General features: G+C 43.1%; 1 protein-coding gene across 3 annotated transcripts; it reads left to right on the top strand.

The window, feature by feature from the left end:
* The first annotated feature begins 7 nt into the window (after positions 1–7).
* On the top strand, positions 8–19,004 carry diras1b (DIRAS family, GTP-binding RAS-like 1b). Of its 3 annotated transcripts, XM_056425976.1 has the most exons (4): positions 8–1,435; positions 1,843–1,909; positions 13,980–14,322; positions 15,062–19,004. In XM_056425976.1, the coding sequence occupies exons 3-4, from the start codon at positions 14,014–14,016 to the stop codon at positions 15,347–15,349; spliced, it is 597 nt and encodes a 198-aa protein (XP_056281951.1). In that variant the 5' UTR covers positions 8–1,435; positions 1,843–1,909; positions 13,980–14,013; the 3' UTR covers positions 15,350–19,004. The 3 variants fall into 3 exon arrangements, with proteins under 3 accessions (XP_056281951.1, XP_056281950.1, XP_056281949.1); XM_056425975.1 differs by lacking the exon at positions 8–1,435 and having other exon boundaries at positions 1,454–1,909; XM_056425974.1 differs by lacking the exons at positions 8–1,435; positions 1,843–1,909 and adding an exon at positions 2,638–2,730.
* Positions 19,005–19,700: the final 696 nt, after the last annotated feature.

Here is a 19,700-nt window from a genome sequence, read left to right as displayed (position 1 = left end):
CCAGTGAGTTCTCTAATCGTTTTTTATTATTATTTATTTATATATATATATATATATTAGCGGTGGCAACCGGGGAACATTTTATTTATGGATCGATAACTTCTGATTTTTTGGGGTCTAGTTTATTTTTCCAGTGTTGAATTTTTCTTATTAATGAACTTTTATTTCCTGAGTTTTTTTAAATGGTGCCACGAACCTTAAAAGTTTCACATAAATACCTCAAATTCTTTATGGAAATGTCTCCTAAATGACACAATTCTACATATTACACCATGCATATTTATTATACCAAATCTGCAACTTTTATTAAACTATTATGAAGGGGTAGAGCCTGTTTTATTTGTATTTATTTTGGGTCACAGAAGATGCTGATCGCTGTCGACGATTTCTCTCCCATCCTTCGTATATCTACTTGAAAAAAAAGTACATTCACAGTCATATTTATGAATTTCTCCAACCGGTGTTTATGGTCTCCTGTTAATATTCGGCTTAAAGATGAATCCACTATTTTAATACAGTTTTAATTATTTGACTAATGTACAATTTCGGTATTTATTGTATCTTTAAATTGCCAAATAAGTATTACATGTTGCATAATGAACTTGGAGGGTTAGTTCTGCATCTGTTGGTTTAAAAACATAAAATATCAGTTTTTATCCAAGCCACAGCCTTTTAAAAACAAAACAAATGGTAATAAACCCCATAGAGTAAATTAATTCATATTTTCATTATTGATTGATTTTGGAGATTATTTTCAAGCGGGGGTTGGGGTGGGGGGACACACTGAAGAGAAGAGTCCTCCAAAAGTAGTGAATGTCTCCTTGTGTGTGCCTCTTTTCACTTCTCCAGTGAAATATCTTGATGTCTATACTAAATAGATCGGCACAAGATGATTTTTTGTTAGAGACGATGAATCCCGCCGACTTGTATGACACTGCTGCAGTTTTTTATTTATGTGCGCTGTCCCTTATCAAATAAACCAAAGAAGAAGTAAGCGTGTTAGCATTTAGCTCAAAGGTCCAGTTTACTGGCTCCTTCATGTTGGCTTAGAAGTTTAAGACTTTAAAGTTCGTTTGTATATATTACCTAAATAATGATTTTATGAAACTTCAGTAACAAGGGGCCTAAAAGTAACTCATGTATTTTACATATGGCAATTTATTATGCCTTTATTCTGAAAATAGCTAGACTTTTAAGTCTTGTTTTGAACAATGCCTCTTTATCAAATTTCCCAGAATCCTCTCTTCTCTTATCCGAGCTGACTCTCTCTCTCTCTCTCTCTCAATCTCTCTCTCCATCTCCATCTGCCTATCTTTTTTGCATCATGTTTTCCTTTAGCAAGCTCCTCCTTCCTTTTGTTGTGGTCCTCTGCAGTTCCCCCGGCGCACCGACAGAGGGCGACAGAGGCCCAGAGACCTGCCTGGACGCAGAGTCGGTGAGTCATCCAGGGAGGCCGTCATGTATACACACACACACAGGCTAACAACAAGGCCCGGCCTCGGCCAGGGGCTTCCGTTAGCACCTTATGTTTGCCCACACTCAATAGCGATCACACGGTGTGAAGGAAATGTGGGCTGAGAATGAATGTGTGCGTCCTTATTGGCTGCTACACTTCCTGGTGTATCTCCTCATGCGATCTCTTCCCTTCTGCACATGTTGTTTTTGCCCTGTTGTGTGTGTGTGTGTGTGTGTGTGTGTTTACAGTATATACAGCTGCATGCACACGCCCTACTGTGTGTATACTCCACTGTTGTGTGTGTACAAAGAAGTACAGAAGCATTTATTTGAGGTTCTGTCTTCCTGCCTCTCCATGGTGCTGAAACAACGACGTCGCTGTCCGAGGTGCTGATCCCGAATAAGACAAGAGATGCCAGATGACTTCAGATATGACACCCCTGCTTTATTAAAAGTTAAGGGCCTGATTTGATTCATGATTGATGTATTATGCATGTCGAATTGTTTTATTGAGTAGAACACAGTCAAAATACATGTAATCCAACACGTCTGACCTCTTACTGGTGTGAGATTCACTCAAGATTTTCACGTTGTCTTTTAGTTTCTGACAAAATAAATAACTGCCTTGGACCCATGGGCACATCATGAGTCTTCACGACTCTTCATCTGAAGCATCAATCATTTGGAAATGAAATGGGGCTCCGCTCGCATTGTCTGTGAATATGATTCATCAACAGCGCAACAACACCCTCTGATCTCTGGAGCCACCAATATTTATTTTGGTATATTTTATATTATTCGACTGTGGCTTGTGACACGTGTCTCATTATTATTATTATTGCCATTTTTTATATTATATTATTTATTTATAATATATATTATCATATACTATTTATTATTATTATATATATAGTTATATTATTTATATTATATTCTAATTATATTGCTTCTTTTTTTTGCTGGCATCCAACCAATAGGAAGTGATGAACTGAAAGAAAATCAAGTGTGGACAGAAAAGGGAGAGGGCATGGCACCTCCCACGTCCTGAGAGAGAGAGAGAGAGAGAGAGAGAGAGAGAGAGAGAGAGAGAGAGAGAGAGAGAGAGAGAGAGAGAGAGAGAGAGAGAGAGAGAGAGAGAGAGAGAGACTGCTGTGGTGGGCATCGGACGACATGAGCTCTACATGAACCGTGTACAATGCTTTAAGACGCTGTCGGCGCTCGTGTCTCACATCCTTCTGAACCGAGGACGAGTCTGAAGCTGCAATCCACGACCAGGTACGGAGAGAGAGAGACGACGACGATGCCGCGGCTCGTGCCCGCGTCTCGACGTTGGTATTCGGTGTGCGTATAAATCCGCGGTCTGTCTGCTGCGGAGAGCGCGCGCGATCCGGGACATTGCGTCTCATTTTATTTACGCATCCGTGTGGTCGTCGTAAACTTAAATATATATGTATTTTTTAAATACATATATATTTATATATTTATAGAGCATCCGCACGGGGCACGTTTGTGTTTAATAGCCTCGGTCGTGGGAATTGTATGCAGCCATATTGGCAGTCAGCGGGGGAGGGGGGAGGAGAGAGAGAGGGAGGGCAGATATGTGAGGGTGTTGGGTTTATGATATTGCTTTGATGAGTAAAGGGAGGAGGCGGGGGGGTGAGGAGGAGGAGGAGAAGGGAGGGAGGGCGGGGGGGGGGGGGGGCTGCGACTGCGAAACGATGGCACGGTTGCGAGATGGCGCTCCTCTGGTATTTATGAATGAACCGGAGCGGAGTCTCTGGTCTGTAATGGCGCTGCGCACCAATCATGCGCACATGCCGTGTCGCGCTCTAAAGCTATACACAGGGGCGGTTTTTCCTACAGGCGGTATAGGCGGCCGCCTAGGGCGCCATTCAGAGGGGGGCGCAAAAAAATGCACCGAGCAACAACAACAACAACAACAACAAAAATTTGCTGGGCAGTTTTTTTTTGCGCCCCCATCTATATCTCCAACCAATATTTTGACGACAATGCCAGCCATGAACAGAACAGAAAAGAAAAAAAACATTAAAGCTGCAAGCAGCGTCGAACGGGTCCTCGCTCATCTGCGCAGGTCGGGGGCGCCGGACAGATGAGCGAGGACCGAGGACGCAGGCACGCCGGTCGGACTTGACTCGGGCGGTGACTTGTAACGAGCACGAGAAGTTTGGGGCAGATTCGACAAAGTCCAGTTGAGCCAGTAGGTGGCGCTTTGAGTCTGTGAACATATTCACGTATCATGTGTCCCTACGTGAAGTGTAGACCACGTCATGTAAATTCAATGTAAAAAAAAAAAGTGATGAAAAAAAGCTGTCTTGTCCTGGAATCGATCACACATCTCTGGGTGTCCAGTCAACCACTTATCATGCTGAGCTATAGATCTAGCTTTATTACAGGCAGCCGTAGGCGGTCACATTATTTTGGGCACGACGAGAGAGTGAATGTGCACCATTGATCAGGGGGGCGTAGCCGGAGCGTAGTTCAGCACAGACGTGACATTTTCTCAGAGATTTTGTTCTTTATTTAATGTTTGTTCATTGTTGCAATCGTTGTTCTGTTTATTTGAAAGAAATTCAGTCTTGCAGGGCAAAATAGCGTTTGAAAGTTGAAATTCCGTCTTCGTGCAAAATCGTTTTTAAATTTGGGGGGGGGGGGCGCCACGAGTGAAGCTCGCCTAGGGCGCCAAATGTGCTAGGGCCGCCCCTGGCTATACACTATATAGTGCATCGATATTATACTTACATGATGCATCCATGATGACGCTGTGGCGTGACGCAGATCCCTGTTTAGCAGATGTCATCCTCCTCCATATGGATCACATCTCTCGCCCTCTGTGCCTCATGTGACGTGTGACACCATGACACATGAAAAGGAGATGTGCATCAATTCGGCCTTCTGCATGTATGTGTGTGTTTGTGTGTGTGGGGGGGGGATATGTGATTTAACTTCCTGTATGCATTGAACACTGCCGGTCGTGTGTGTGTGGGGGGGGGGGCATGAGGGTGAATCCTGTAATTTTGCTTTGAAGTGCACGGTTGTGAGTGTGTAGCATAGAGATGCACACACCGTGTGTAGCATAGAGATGCACACACCGTGTGTTACGGAGGAGAGGAGTGGAAGTGTGAATGGCCACAGTAAGGTTACATTTCAACACTGGCAGGACAAAGAAATGACTCAATATACGTGGTGAGGGAGAGAGGGAGATGGAGAGAGAGGGGAGAGAGAGAGGGAGAGAGAGAGAGAGGGAGATGGAGAGAGAGGGGGAGAGAGAGAGAGAGAGAGAGGGGAAATAGTGGCAAAGGACAAATGTACAGGTGGAGTCTGCCATGCCGTACTGCATTTATGTATACCAATACACAAGCCTGGAAAGATGCAGCCCTAACCTTAAAGGCATGGTAATGCTGTGATCGAAACAGATGGTTTCAAGTTACACACACAGCAAACACACAGTCATCTTTACAACAATAGTCCTTATCTGATAATGGTTGGGGCGGTACTCTGTACCATAAATTTTATCCACTTCGCAGAAAATCAGCTGCAGAAGGTGTTCATCAAGCTCCCTGATGGTTGTTGTAGTGTCAATGCCATTTTTTGTTTCTAAAAAATGTCATATATTTACAGCCTTTGCCATAACTCGGACTCGTCTGACAGTTGGTCCTCCAGAACTGGAAAAATATAAAAAAGGGCAATCACTCTACATGGGGGAATCTCTCAGTATTAGTACAAATTACCTCCAAATATTTGCCTCACCTCTGAATAGTTTATCCTCCCAGGCGGTACCCAGTCCCTCTGACCATCATAATAATGCTCCTGGGAGGATAAATTTTCAGCTGCTAGCTTATTCACCATTTATTTTACTTTTTTGCTTTTCTTTCATCCATCACTTGGTTGGTTGTTTTATTATTTTATTATCAGTTCCCATTTTTCTTCTTAGAATGGATTTCATCAAAAAAAACACACAGAAAAACTGTAGGAGTATATCGTCAGGGAGAACAAATCCACAAAAGAAAAAATTAGGGACTTCTGTACATTCATTCTGTACATTAGTAAGCATTCATTATTTAAAATTAGTTTTTGATAATCTAGAGAAATGATATGATTAGAAAAGAAGGTTCTTGTTGATGAGTTTCAGAGATGCTTTTGAACAATTCCAACAGCTTAAATGCTGGAAGAAAAAAAAAAACTTCAAAAATGTAAAACAAAAAATGTAACACAATAAATTCTAATGATTTCAACAATTCACAACAAAATTACAACAAAAAATAATGTACGTTCAATCAACCTCACAATAGGCTAACAATCTCTGTAGTCTTCTCTGTCATTGTATCCTCAGAGTCATGTGGTCTGGGCTGATGGTTACTCTTCAGGATGTGGAGTCATGCACTCCACAGATTGATGATTCTGGCCATGATTGAAAGAGAGATTGATGCAAAAGACCATTAAAAATGTACACTTTATCCAACAATTTCCTCCTTCCATTGAAAAAGACTCCATTACCTCCCAAAAAAAGACCATAACAAATCATCAAATGACACAAAAACAATTACAAACCTTGATGGTTTGATGAAGTTCGCCTTGAAGTGCAATACAAATCTAATCCTCCCCCTCATCATACTCCCACAACCAACACCCCTTCACACAAACTTTCACCATAGGTTTTGCAAAATGCACAAAAACTTAATGTCTTTACATCAAACTTATGTCATTACATATTACACTTTATTTTTTTTACTTATTATACTTTGAAATTGTATTATTATTTTAAAATGAAATAAAAATAAAAAAAATTTGAAAAACAAAAAAAATGATAAATTTAATTTGATCCCATTTTATTTAAAAATTTTATTTTTTTTTTTCACCAATTTGCATTTTTTTTTTTAGCATTTATCAATAGGTTTTGAATACATTTAGGTTTTTTTAAAATAACTTTGAAAATAACTTTTTAGCTTTTCCCAACTTAAAAAAAACTAATACTTATAATTAAAAATATAACTATTACATCTAGAAAATAACCAATTTTTTTAATTGTTCATAAATATTAGGGAGTTCAATAGTAAGAAAACACAGGAAACAATAAACAATATAACATAACACACATAACAAACATTTTAAAATAGAAAATTAAGAAAAAACATTAATAATAGTATATAATTTATATCATTTTATTATATTTACATTATATTACTGTACACTTTTTTACAACTTATACGTCTTACCCTGTTCAAAAAGAGTTCAGAGTTGGTTCCGTTATTTAACCAAAACAAATGTTTCGACAGGCATGTTATTCAGTAGCAGCATGCCTGTAAACAGTAGCAAAGGTGCAGTAGTTAAGTCAGTAGACACGCGCACAGTTAACAGTTTACGTTACAGCAGAAGCAAGCAAGCAGCAAGCAGCAGAGGAGCAGCAGCAGCACACCAGACACAAAAACGCGACCAAAAAAAAAAAAAAAAATGGCAAAAAACCGAGGCAAAAAAACGGCACCAAAAACAGCGCCTGCGGACCTGCGTGCGCAACCAACCGTTAATTTTGGTTGTAATTATTTAAAATATGAGAATGGAAAGTCGCGCCAATGGAAAAAAATCAATGTTTCGGCGCGCGGCGCGCGCGCGTTTTTGGCTGCCGACGTGTAATTTCTCCGCGCGCCTCTCGGCTCCCTCTCAGCGCGTGGCTCAGCGCTCTCGCTCAGCGCGCGTCAGCACACTGTAGTCTCTGCCATAGTAGCTGCTAGCTTCAATAGCTTCGTCTAGCTTTTAGCTTTGCTTCTTGAGTCAATGGAATGGAGCATGCCTGTTCAGCAGACCTGAACAGAAATCAACAGAGATCAGCTAACAACTGAATAGATAATAAAGATAATAATATAAATATAAATATAATATAATAATTATAAATTCAAAAATGCCTCCATAAGAAAGACAGAACAAGAATAATAACTAAAGTACTTGAGTAGCTAGTAGTTTCCTAAAAGTAGTAAATAAAAAAAGAAAAAAATAAATCACACAACATATTAACAGCTCGACATGCTGTTGAGTTTGTTGAGAGTTTTGAGCTTTGAGCTTTTTATTAATTTAATTTTTGACACACATATACATTATAATATAACTCCCAAACTCATCATAATCCATCATAATAATTCATTTAAATTAAAAGACAAAAGAGAATAAGGAAGCCAACATTTATTTATTATATTCTTGTTTGCCCCCCTGTGAAAAAAAAAAAATACTGTCTTTAATGACTAAAAAAAAGAACACTTTAGTCAGTCAGTTAAAAAGAAAAAAAAAAAAGAAAAAAAGTTAAAGAGCGTAGAATGAAGGGGAGAGGAGAGGCTGGTGGCTTCAGTTTGACACCACACTGTTTTAACCGTAAATAATTAACACAACACCAGGGGCATCTTACTCAAGCTGGTGTTGAAATAACTCTGAAAGAGTCAATGGACTTTGACACTGCATATTTAACACTGTGGATTTTACTGTGTAGGATGCTGATGATGATTGAATGATGATTAATTATGACTATTATTTGGGTGGATGATGTCGGTATTTATCTTGTTAATGTCTTCTTCTTTTTTTAAATGAATTCATCAACCAATTGCATTTTATTAAGAGAAAATGAGTTGTTTTTTTGGACGACTGCCATTGGTCAATAATTTAAAATGTTTGAATTTGACACAGGTGGTTGCGCAATATATTACGCATCCCTAAATCATAGAGTAAGTGCCCCTCTGAGACTTTGTATAGATAATAGTCATAGACAATTTCAAGCTTGAAAAGCATAAAGAATAAAATGGCTTCTCTTCTCAAACTGAGCTCCATGAAGCTTTTATTATTTATTTATTTCTAAGTATGCCGCCTCCTCGTGCTGCTCACGCCCGTCTGTTGCGTTGACAGCGTCTGCTCTGCAGCATCACTACGAGCTATAAATACACATAACTGTGTCTGCTTCAATATCAGAAGATCAATGCTAAAGTGTTTGAGTTGTTCTGACGGCACCGGCTCCTCTGGGAAGGTCCAGTCTTCATTAGAGCGGCCGGATCATACACAGAACCAATAGAAGTCCAGGTGGCTGCTCGGGTCCATTATCCCTTTTTATTTGACATTTTATTTTGAAATGTCAGCCATTCTTTTACTCTCAGCATCCATCTTTAAATCTGTTTTAAAGGAGTGTTTTGTGTGCTTTGAGATATAGAATCAGTCTGCAGCGGGGTTCCCTCGGTATGTATCAGACGTGCATCACGTGGTATTATTATTATTTTAATGGCGATCCAGAAGCGGACCGCCCTGTCGCGGTGTCACCGTCTGTCCCTGCAGTCGGAGCCCCAGGGGGCGGCGGCCTCTATCACGTCTAACTACTTCTTTCTTTTATTTAAATACATCACATGCTCAGAAACATGGAGGTGGCATCAGGAACCGAAAATGGTTCTTCAGAGTGATGCCATAGAAGAACCTGGTCCCTGAAGAACCTTTCAAACCAGGGTTTAAATAGTTCTTCAAATAACCTATTAAGGTGTCTCAAATAAGCTTCAGAAAATGGTTCTTTAAGGCACCATTTCTGGTTCCTCAAGGAACCTTTCAAACCAGGCTTCTTTAAAGAACCATTTCCTTAAAGGGCTCTTCAAAGAACCTTTAACGGCGTCTCAAATGAAAAAAAAATGGTTCTTCATAGAACCACAAAGTATTTTAAAGAACCATTTAAGAACCATTATTTTTCTGTGTGTACAAACTTTGTTAACATGCAGCATGTGTCTCCAGGCTGTGGTGTTCGTGGAGGCCAGACGGAGACCCCCCCCCTCGGTTCCCCTCGTCGGTCCTCACTCACACACTCATTTTCGCGGCCGCGTTGCATCCGGTCCCGTCTGCGCAGGTTTTAAGGTTCTCGGGTTTGATTACAGCTCAGGAATCAAACCTCATTCAGCGTTGAGGCATGACTGATGGGTGAGGAGACGTTACCGTGAAGCTCTCGTGGCAAGATTTTAATTTACTTCAACTCACACTATTATTATTATTTTGCTCCAGTGAGCGGTACATCCATTGTGGATTAGCAAATTAATAATTATTCCTGGAGCCATGTTCTCCGCTTGATGGATGGATCGAATGCAGCAGAACCTCCCGGTTCCAACTTGTGGGTATCCAGGCTGATAAACATGGAGGGCAGCATGCGGTCTCCAGGAGGCCGCTGGTATCTTAAGTCCTGGTAATTGGGTCAATGCAGAGCCCGGCTGGCAGCGCGGAGGAGGTTAAGCTCAATGATTAGCTGCTAAGCCAAGACCACAGGGCTGCTTCTCCTGGACGTCTGAGGCCTCCACACACACACACACACACACACTCACACACACACACACACACACACAGTGGTGGATGCTCAATCACAGTATAGATTGAGACTGATGAGAGGCAGACACGCCCTCTTTGTCTCACACACGGCCTTCAAACACCTCCTCTGGTTGTAAAGAAGTCTATGCTTCATGTGTTGAAGCTGCATTCTCTCTCCTGACCACCAGGGGGTGGCTCCTCTTGTTGTGTAGAAGTCTATATAAATGACTCTACTTCTCTCTTAATGTGTTCCCTCAGTAAACATTGTAAACATGAGTTTATGTCTCAGTCTCTAGTTTCAAGTCTTCTTCTATACAGCATGATGTCATCATTTAGTGCATTATGGTCATTTAGAGTCAAACAGACCATAAAGCAGGGGACGCTTTAGGGGGCGGGACTACATGGTGATTGACAGGTTGCTACCACGACACTCTGAAGCTCACTACCACATTATATTAATTCATGCTCTCACAGAAGGTCATGGGAGGACTGCGTCTACTTGTTTAAGGTTCCCTGGCTTTACAGGGACCAGATCCACCAGATGACTAATGAGTATTTCCCAAAAATGTCAATCCATAACTTAAAACATTCAAAGATGCACCGTCATCGTGCCGCATTTGGTTTCCATCACTCCATCGGAGGGAGAAAAAAAAAAAGTATAAAGCAATATTCAAGCCAATCACATCTATATTTTATTATAGATGTGGCTTCCTCCCACAGTCCAAAGACATGCAGCTCAGGTTAATTGACCTCTAAATTGTCCGTAGGTGTGAATGTGAGCATGAATAGTTGTCTGTCTCTATATGTGCCCTGGATGGACTGGCGACCTGTCCAGGGTGAACCCTGCCTTCGCCTAATGTCAGCTGGGATCGCACACACACACACACACACACATCAATTCTTTTTTTTAGTACAGTGACGTAACTTTTTAACATTCATAAAAGCAAAAAAATGCAGATTCATTCATTCCTCTTGTAACATGCACACACATATTTCAGACACTGTGTGTGTGTGTCTTCTGGCCCCGTGTCCTCCTCGTCCCTCTCTATCCTCCACGCTGCTCTTAATGGCGCCCTTGACCCGTGTTCTCGTGGCATTGTGTGTTTTGATGTGCGCTTAATGCTCATCCTTTGTGCATATAAGTGGCTCTCTTCAGGGAGATTATGTGCATATCTTAACCCCCCCCCCCCCCACCACCACCACCACCCCCAGCCAAAGGTGACATATCCTCGCTTCTGTGAAAATAAACGACGGGAGGGAGCAGTGGTCGGTCTGTGTCGAAGCTATTCGCGAATGGGATTTGGGCTGCACTGCCAACGATGCATTTATATACAGCGTGTGTGTGTGTGTGTGTGTGCCATTAATTCATTAAGAAACTGCAGTCCTCTCATTTCAAATAAAACAAGAGGCGAGGTGGGGGGGGGGGCAGCTTGTGTATCAGAGGAGAGTCATTCATCTCCGAGGCCTGCTGTCAAGGACAAATGTTGAAGGAGCGTGTGTGTGTGTGTGTGTGTGTGTGTGTGTGTGTTTGTGCTGACAGAAGGAGGGAGACGGCTAATTTTAGTTCAGGTGAAAAGACGGGGAGGTTTTGATGTTGTCGTGGGAGATGAAATCCTCGAAAACCACGAGAAGCGACGGGCACCCCTGGGGGTCGAGGGAGGATGACAGGAAGACAGGGGGGATCAATCAGAATCACACGAGGCCGGGACTCGGTTTATATCGATCAAACGGCACTGGAGCCCCGGGGGCGGGGGGGGGGGGGGTGTTAGTGAGCAGAAGACGAAAGGAGGAGACAAGGGGGTCAGAAGGTCACAGAGGAACATTGTCGAGATGCATACATTAAGTGGGAAAGAGATGCAGAAGGACTTATTTTAGATATTTAGCTTCGTTGCATTCATTCATTTTTTGGGGCACTTAAATGACACATTTACTAATAATCATTTTTTAATCACCTTCTCTCTGTCCATCCTTCCCTCCTTCCTTCCCTCCCTCCTTCCATCCCTCTATCCTTCCTTCCCTCCCTCCTGTCCTCCATTCCTGCCTCACTCCCCTCTTCCTTCCCTCTCTCTTTCCTTCCCTCTCTCCATCCTTTCCTCCTTTTTTCCTTCCCTCCTTCCCTCCATCCCTGCCTCACTCCCCCTTCCTTCCCTCACTCCCCCTTCCTTCCCTCCTTCCTTCCCTCTCTCTTTCCTTCCCTCTCTCCATCCTTTCCTCCTTTTTTCCTTCCCTCCTTCCCTCCATCCCCGCCTCACTCCCCCTTCCTTCCCTCTCTCCATCCATCCTTCCCTCCTTTCTTCCCTCTCTCCCTCCTTCCCCCTCTCCCTTCCTCCTTCCCTCTCTCTCTACTTCCTTCCCTCTCTCCATATTTCCCTCCTTCCCTCCCTCCCTCCTTCCTTCTCTCTCTTCCTCTCGCCTTCCCTTTCTCAATCCGTCTCTCCTTCCCTCCCTCTTTCTCTCCTTCCCCTCCCCTCCCCCCCCCTCCCCCCTTACCATCAATAGTGGATTCCAGGACAGAAATCCACTTATTCCATCTGGTATCGATGTTAATTTACTGTTTCATTACAGCCGGAGAGCTTTGAGAGACGATCACAACCCGACGAGTTTCTTATTATGGAGGAGGGAGAGGGGGAGATGGAGGAGGGGGGAGAAGGGAGGCGGGGGGGGGGGGGGGGGGCTCAAAGCGAGGTCTGGAACCACGGCTCATAAATAATGCAAACAGATACGATGTGCACTTACAGCGAGACGACAGATCACGTGGGAAGAGCCGTCGCTCGGATGTGTGCGTGTGTGTGTGTGTGTTTGTGTGTGTGTGTGTGTGTGAGAGAGTTGTTTGAGTCCTTCCATGTGTTGCCGTTAACTGGACATCAGGTTTATTACAGCGTTGGTATTATTGGTTATCTGCATATTCTCGCCACTCCATGGTGTCATATTTCATCGAGCTGTAAACACCCTCGCGGACACATTTTAACCCTTTAAAGGGCCAAATATAACGTAATATAAGAAAAGAGAATGTTTCTTTAGTGTATATCCACCTGAAAATACGTTTTTATGTCTTTTGTTTTAGAGGTCTTTTGGCCAAAATATAACGTAACATTAAAAAAATAATGTTTTTTTAGTATCTAACCACCTGAAAATAAGTATTTTTTGTTTACTTATATGGAGCGGGTCTTCTTCACAGAGCCGGCCGCCATTTTTCTAACCCAGACTGGACACATCGAGGGCATTTAGCATTTTCTGTCAGCTGACTGCAGTTCTCTGACACACTTTTCAGCATTTCAGTGAGTTGCGATCTGCGACCTCACCGCTAGAAGCCCCAGAATCCTTCACTCTGGCCCTTATGTACCCAACGTGTTAGCAGACGGTTGCATTATCGTTGTCATTTTGAGTCCGACCGGTGAATTAAAATCCAATATTCACTCTCATTTCATCTTTCTGTTGGATCTCTGATAACTCCTCTGTAGCTTTAACAGCTAAATGCTCTTTTTGTATCTCCTAAAACCTCAAACAAGGCCAGGAAAGCCCTGAGACTGGGTCTGTAGCACCAGAACAATGAGCTGTCTGTGCTCACTCTGCTGGTTTCTCACCAGACGCTTCATCGCTCCACATAGACAAAGTTATTTGATCAGCTATCACTACGCAAATAATGATGAGAGTAGCTTTGATTGGTTTTAGTTTACATTTACATCGGTTGTACTTGCTGACGTCAAAGATACATTATCACACACACACACACACATGTAATCCAATGCAGCAGGCCTGTGTCTGCGTGTTGATCCAACTCATTCTCAGAGCCTGCTGCGTTATACATGAGTTCATGTTATTGTTTTTCTCTCATGCGCCGAGGACTCTGCGTCTTTTCCGGAGGTTTTTGCTGAATGAGGGGATTCATCCCCCCCCCCTTTTTTAGGGGGGGGGGGGGGACTGAGAACGCGTGACTCAGAACAGTATTGATCGGGGGGAGGGGAAATGTCTGCGTCAGGTGAATCACTTGGAGCCTCACCAACCTCATCCTCTCTAATTCGTAGTCTGGCTCGCAGTCAGACCACGAGGACCCGTTAGAGTGCTGCTGGCCTGAGGTCGGGTCCCACCAGCGCCCTCCGCTTCCTGTTTCCTCCATCTGCTTTGTGATCTGCTGATTGGCTAAAATTATCCATCCCTCTGCCCATCCTCCATCCCCCAAACCCCCCCCGACATCACAGGTGCAACACTGTCTGACGCCTGAGGGGTGGCAGAATGCCGGAGCAGAGCAACGACTATCGGGTGGTGGTGTTCGGGGCGGGCGGAGTGGGGAAGAGCTCCCTGGTGCTGCGCTTCATCAAGGGCACCTTCAGGGACACCTACATCCCCACGGTGGAGGACACCTACCGCCAGGTGATCAGCTGCGACAAGAGCGTGTGCACGCTGCAGATCACCGACACCACGGGGAGCCACCAGTTCCCCGCCATGCAGCGCCTGTCCATCTCCAAAGGCCACGCCTTCATCCTGGTCTACTCCATCACCAGCAAGCAGTCGCTGGAGGAGCTGAAGCCCATCTACCAACAGGTGGGGGCGTGGAGTGTGTGTGGGAGAGTGGGAGAATGTGTGAGTGTGTGTGTGTGCGTGTTTTTGTGTGTGCGTATGTGTATGCATGGGTGTGTGTAGGAGAGTGTGTGCGTGTGTAGTGTGTGTGGAATAGTGTGTGAGTGTGTGCATTTGTGTGTGCGTGTAGTGTGTTTGTGTGGGATAGTGTGTGTGTGTGAGTGTGTGCGTCTGTGTGCGCGTCCGGGTGTGTGTGCGTGTGTGTTTGTGTGCATGCGTGTCTGTGTGCGTATGTGTGTGCGGGTGTGTGTGCTTGTGTGTGTGTGCATGCGGTGTGTGTGCGTGCATTCGTGTGTGTGTGCATGTGTGTGTGTGCGTATGTGTTCGTGTGTGCGTTTGTGCGTGTGCATGTGTGTGCGTGCGTGTTCGTGCACGTGCGTGCGTGTGTGTGTGCGGGCATGTTTGTGTGTGTTTGTCTGTTTGTGTGCGTGTATTTGCACGTATTATAACTAAATTCATAATGTCAAACTTGTTCAAAGGCTCATTCACGGGTGTTTAGTCAGTTTATAAATAATTATTATTATAATAATAATTATAATAATTAGAATCATAAACTTTATGTATTAAAACGTGAAACCACATGCTTTACAGAAAATCAAATAATCATCACAAAAAAAGGATCAATACAGCTAAATAATGTGTAGTGTGCACGTTCTCTGTGCCCTCACCAGAAGATAACAACCCCCCTCCCCCCCCTCCCCAGGTCTTGACCATAAAGGGCAACGTGGAGGCCATCCCCGTCATGCTGGTGGGCAACAAGAGCGACGAGACCCTGCGGGAAGTGGAGACCAAGGACGGGGAGGCCCAGGCCAACCAGTGGAAGTGCGCCTTCATGGAGACGTCGGCCAAGACCAACCACAACGTGACGGAGCTGTTCCAGGAGCTGCTGAACCTCGACAAGAAGAAGAACATGAGCCTCAACATCGACGGCAAGCACTCAGGGAAGCAGTCCCGCGCCGAGAGACTGAAGGGCAAATGCAGCGTGATGTGAATCCACGAGGTGGAGGTGGAGGTGGAGGGGGAGGTGGAGGGGGAAGCTAAATTAAGGGAGGGAGTCACTGGAGGCATCACTAAAGGTCTGGAAGGCAGCCGGAATCTCATCGTCCACATCCTCCTCCGTTCCACTGGTGCAGAACATCAACTCGGCAGTTATTTTTTGAAAAGCATACAGATTTTAAGTCCTTCATCGTACATCCACGTGCGGAAATCTGAGGTGGGGGAGGGGGGTGGGGATGTTCAGAGGCTGATTAAAATCAAGAAGAGTGCAATCGGAGAAGAATGAATGCATCACCTTTGGGACGTCAGCCGCAGTCGTAAAAGAAGCGTGGGTGTTTGGACTTTTGGACTTTTGCATCATCCCAGTGCCACAAAACCAGAGGAGTCTGAGGAGCTCATCAAGACCCTGGACTGCACCACCCCACCCCCCCCCCCCTCAACCCCCACCCTCCTCCCTGAAAACAAGCTGATGTTTTCTTATCTTCATCAAACATTTATTCTCCCGTCCAACCCTCCCCGCTCCAGCACACTCATCCGTTGCATACGATAAGCCCCTCCCCCTTCCCATATAACAAATATAGAGAAACGTAATGTCTGTGTTAGTCGAGCTCACTCATCTGGGAGAAAAACACTATTTGAAGAGGTGTCCGTCGAGACAGCCGGCTATGAAGGGCCATACATCAGCTGTATCCCAGAGCCACTCCTGAGCACTCTTATGTGCATATACATGGAATATTATATATATATATATATATATATATAATATTCCATCATTCTTCGGCGCCGTTCACGTGAAGGTTTCTCTTATTTCGCCTTTTCTGTCTCGCTCGGTTTGCTTTGTGATGCTCTTTTAAAGTCGCTGTAAGAGTAAAAAAAAGAAAGAAAGAAAGAAAAACAAACAAAATGCTCTCCTTCAACAAAAAGCACACAGAAAAGAAAAAATAATCAAGGGATGGATGGAAAATTGCTCCATGCGGGTCATTCAGCCAAATTCTGTTTCCTCTGGTTGGTTTGGTCACATTAGCTCGGCATCCGCAAGCAGGAAGCAGAATGGGTCACACACACACACACACACACACACACACACACACACACACACACAGCATGCGCACAAATGCATTCATGCAAGTGTAAAAATAATAAAAAATGAGTAACACTGATGACATGAAGACGGGGCTCACTCAGCCTCAACGCCCCTCACATTGCACTTTATAATCATAAATGCACGCACACACACACACGACTGTAACTCGTCATGTTTTTTGCCTATATGTTAATGTTTTAACACTCCACACAGAATACACAACATCCTCCTGGGAGCCGTTGATAGCTCCACTATGTATGTCCAAAGTGCATGAATACACCCGTTTTCACACAGGAGCTCTAAATATTGTACACTGGACAGCCAAAAAAAGCACAATACTTTTTTACCAACTTATCTATTTGTACATTTCTTTGTATTTTTCTTTGTTCTTTTTCCTTGTTTTCCTCTCCATACGTGTATTCCCCAGTCCCGAACACAGAATAAATAATCTCAATCACCGGTAGCTTCTGGATATATAGAGAGTAGAGAGTTCTATACGTGGCACAATGAGACTGGTTCTGCTGCACCACCGGGTCATGTGACGTGGGGACGAATTCACCACGAAACGCCCACAGAAGGTCGAGGGCCAGGCTATCCGTCTACTTTTCTCTCCGTCTCTCGGGCGGTTTTAATCTCCATTTGAAGTGGAGGGTGATCCGCCCATACGCAGACGATACCGACACAACAACAACAGTAACAGTTAGCATCGTGAAACGTACCCTTTACCCCGTTAAAATGGCGGGGATGCTCGCTCCAACTCTCTCTTCTTATTTCTTATTCCTTAATATATATTTTTTTCAACAAGTCGTATATATTCGACGCCGTTTGTCTCGCTTCGTTTTAGATGCCACGAGGACGGAGCGATATCCGTCGTGTACCCTCAACCCGATGTGTCCTTCTAGAGGTTTTTTAGAAGTTATAGAAGTTACTATCAGACAGTCTTGAGCTAGATGCGTACAGCTTTATGAAGCACACGCTTCATAAATATATGGAGGCCAGATTGTTTGTGCAATCTGTTCGTCCTTGCTGACGTCTGCAGGAGGCTTGTCGTTACTCGTGTTCCCACTCGGAATACGATATGGTGGTGGGGGTGGGGGGGGGACAACGAGACGGCGTGCACAACAAGCTCCGAGCGAGAGGCTGCACTATTAATAACGTGACGATATGGAGCGCATTAACTATAACCTATAGGCTGCATAAGACTGCGTGTGTGTGTGTGTGTGCGTGTGTGTGTGTGCAATGCGTTCACACTCCCACGACAACAAACAGGCGCACGCACACACACACAACAAGCATATACAAATACAAATAGACAAACTGCATGCTCTTAGCTACACACACGCGCACAATACATGCATATTTACATCCACACAGGCCTTCTCAGTAGGTCATTTTCTTCTTCTTCTTTTTTAATGTCAATTTGTTTCTTCTTTTTCAAATCAATATTGATGCATTATTTTTTAGACTTTGTCCGTCAAAAAGGGTAAACAACGGTTCTGTGATTGTGTGTCTGCTCAATCAAGACCAAAACAGCAGCCAATCACACGGCTGGAATTAAATAACTATATAAAAACAATGTCCTGCAGTTAAATGATGCTATTGTGAAAAGAAGAAGGTTAAAATAATATTCAATAATACGAAGTTTTGGGGGGAATATTTTACAGATATTTTGTTAAATAATGCCATTTTAAATGAGTTTAATATTAAACACTTTGGATCTCAATAGTAATCTACATTGGCAGCACTTGATTGGAAGGGGGGCAGTCGAAGTTCACCTCACCTTGTTTGAGGTACTTCATCTGGTCGTGTGGCTTTAAGAGCGTGCACGTCGGTGTGGGTGCACGTGTGTTCTAACATAGCAGGATGGGAACATGACACTTAAACGAAGGGCAATGGGTGAAATGTAAAAAAAACACACACAGGCAAGGTTGTGGTCTTCTAGTCTTACTTTATAGATATGTCCCATTAACTCATTCCTGTGCCAACGAGGGCGTGTTTACATTCCTGTTGAGGCCCGAGGACCTGAAGGAAATCGGTGTCACCCTTTTTACATCTTTGCCTGATCCACTCAGAACTCCTCACAAGCAGTTTTATTTGATTTATTTGGACCGTAAAGTGGGGCAGTTTGGACCCGGTGGGCGGGGTGGTTTGGTTCTGTCTCTCTGGCCCTTCATTCCTGCATGGCCCCTATTGGTGTTCCATCCAGCATGAGAACAAACTGTGAATCATCTTTGTACACGTTAAAAATAGATTCCTCAGCAGCATTTACGGCTTCGGGTTTTTTTCTTCTTTTTTTCTTCTTTTTCTTTTAACAAGGACTTGTTTTATTTATTTTTGTGTAAATTATTCTATTGTTTTTTTTGTTTAGTTTTCTCTGTTGGGACTTTTTTTTTTTTTTTTATTTAACTTATTATGATGTATAGATATTTATTCTAGCAATAGTCTTCCTGTTAAGATATACTGTGCTGATGCATCCTCTGAATAACTGAAAATAACACATATATATATAGATGATAATAATAATCAAATCCGCAAAATGATTTTCCTAATAAAAATGTGAACAGAGGAGAGTTTCTCGTTTTTTTTTAACATTTTCTTTTTTACGTGTGTGTGATGATGACTCCGCATCAACGGAGCCAGAAGTTTGATGGCGGTCGATTGGTTCAGACCGAAATGTTTCAACAACCGTTTGTTGGATTGCCGTTTTATTTTATTCAGACATTCATGGTTCCCAGAGGATGAATCAATAACATTTCTTCTTACATCATTCACACGTTTGAGTCAAATATATCAACAACTATTCAATGGTTTGACAAGAAATTTGCATCACATGTCGTCTGGTCAACGTTTAAATTCATTCAATACTTTACCTGCAAAAAAAGCTTTGTGTTTAGTGCTAGTGAGCACAATATTAGCACAATATTAGCATTAGTGGCCATATATAATATTATATATTATACATATAATGATATATTTATATTTATATTATATATATTTATATATCCATATATATATATGATATATATATATGATATATATATTATATATATATCATATATTATGTTATTGTATGATTATTACTGATGCATTATGGAAGCGGTGAAACAGGAGCTAAATCAAAATGGCACCAGGAGGTGTCGGTGTTTCAGCAGCCGTGCTCACCTATGTGATATTTCTAAATCTTGCTGGTTCAACTGATACCTCCTACTGTTTTCACAGCGGAAGTTTTAATGGAAAACCGACAACAGAAAGTCAAGGTCCG

The sequence above is a fragment of the Pseudoliparis swirei genome, chromosome 11 (assembly GCF_029220125.1).
Source record: "Pseudoliparis swirei isolate HS2019 ecotype Mariana Trench chromosome 11, NWPU_hadal_v1, whole genome shotgun sequence".
NCBI classification, from domain to species: Eukaryota; Metazoa; Chordata; class Actinopteri; order Perciformes; family Liparidae; genus Pseudoliparis; species Pseudoliparis swirei.
The sequence above is the reverse complement of the archived record's forward strand: the minus strand, read 5'-3'. Positions and strand labels throughout refer to the sequence as shown.

Excerpts from the sequence above, each read along its gene's own strand:
- diras1b (XM_056425976.1), top strand. The coding sequence starts at position 14,014 with ATGCCGGAGCAGAGCAACGACTATCGGGTGGTGGTGTTCGGGGCGGGC. Across the intron at positions 14,323-15,061 it reads TGAAGCCCATCTACCAACAG|GTCTTGACCATAAAGGGCAA; the intron begins GTGGGGGCGTGG and ends CCCCCTCCCCAG.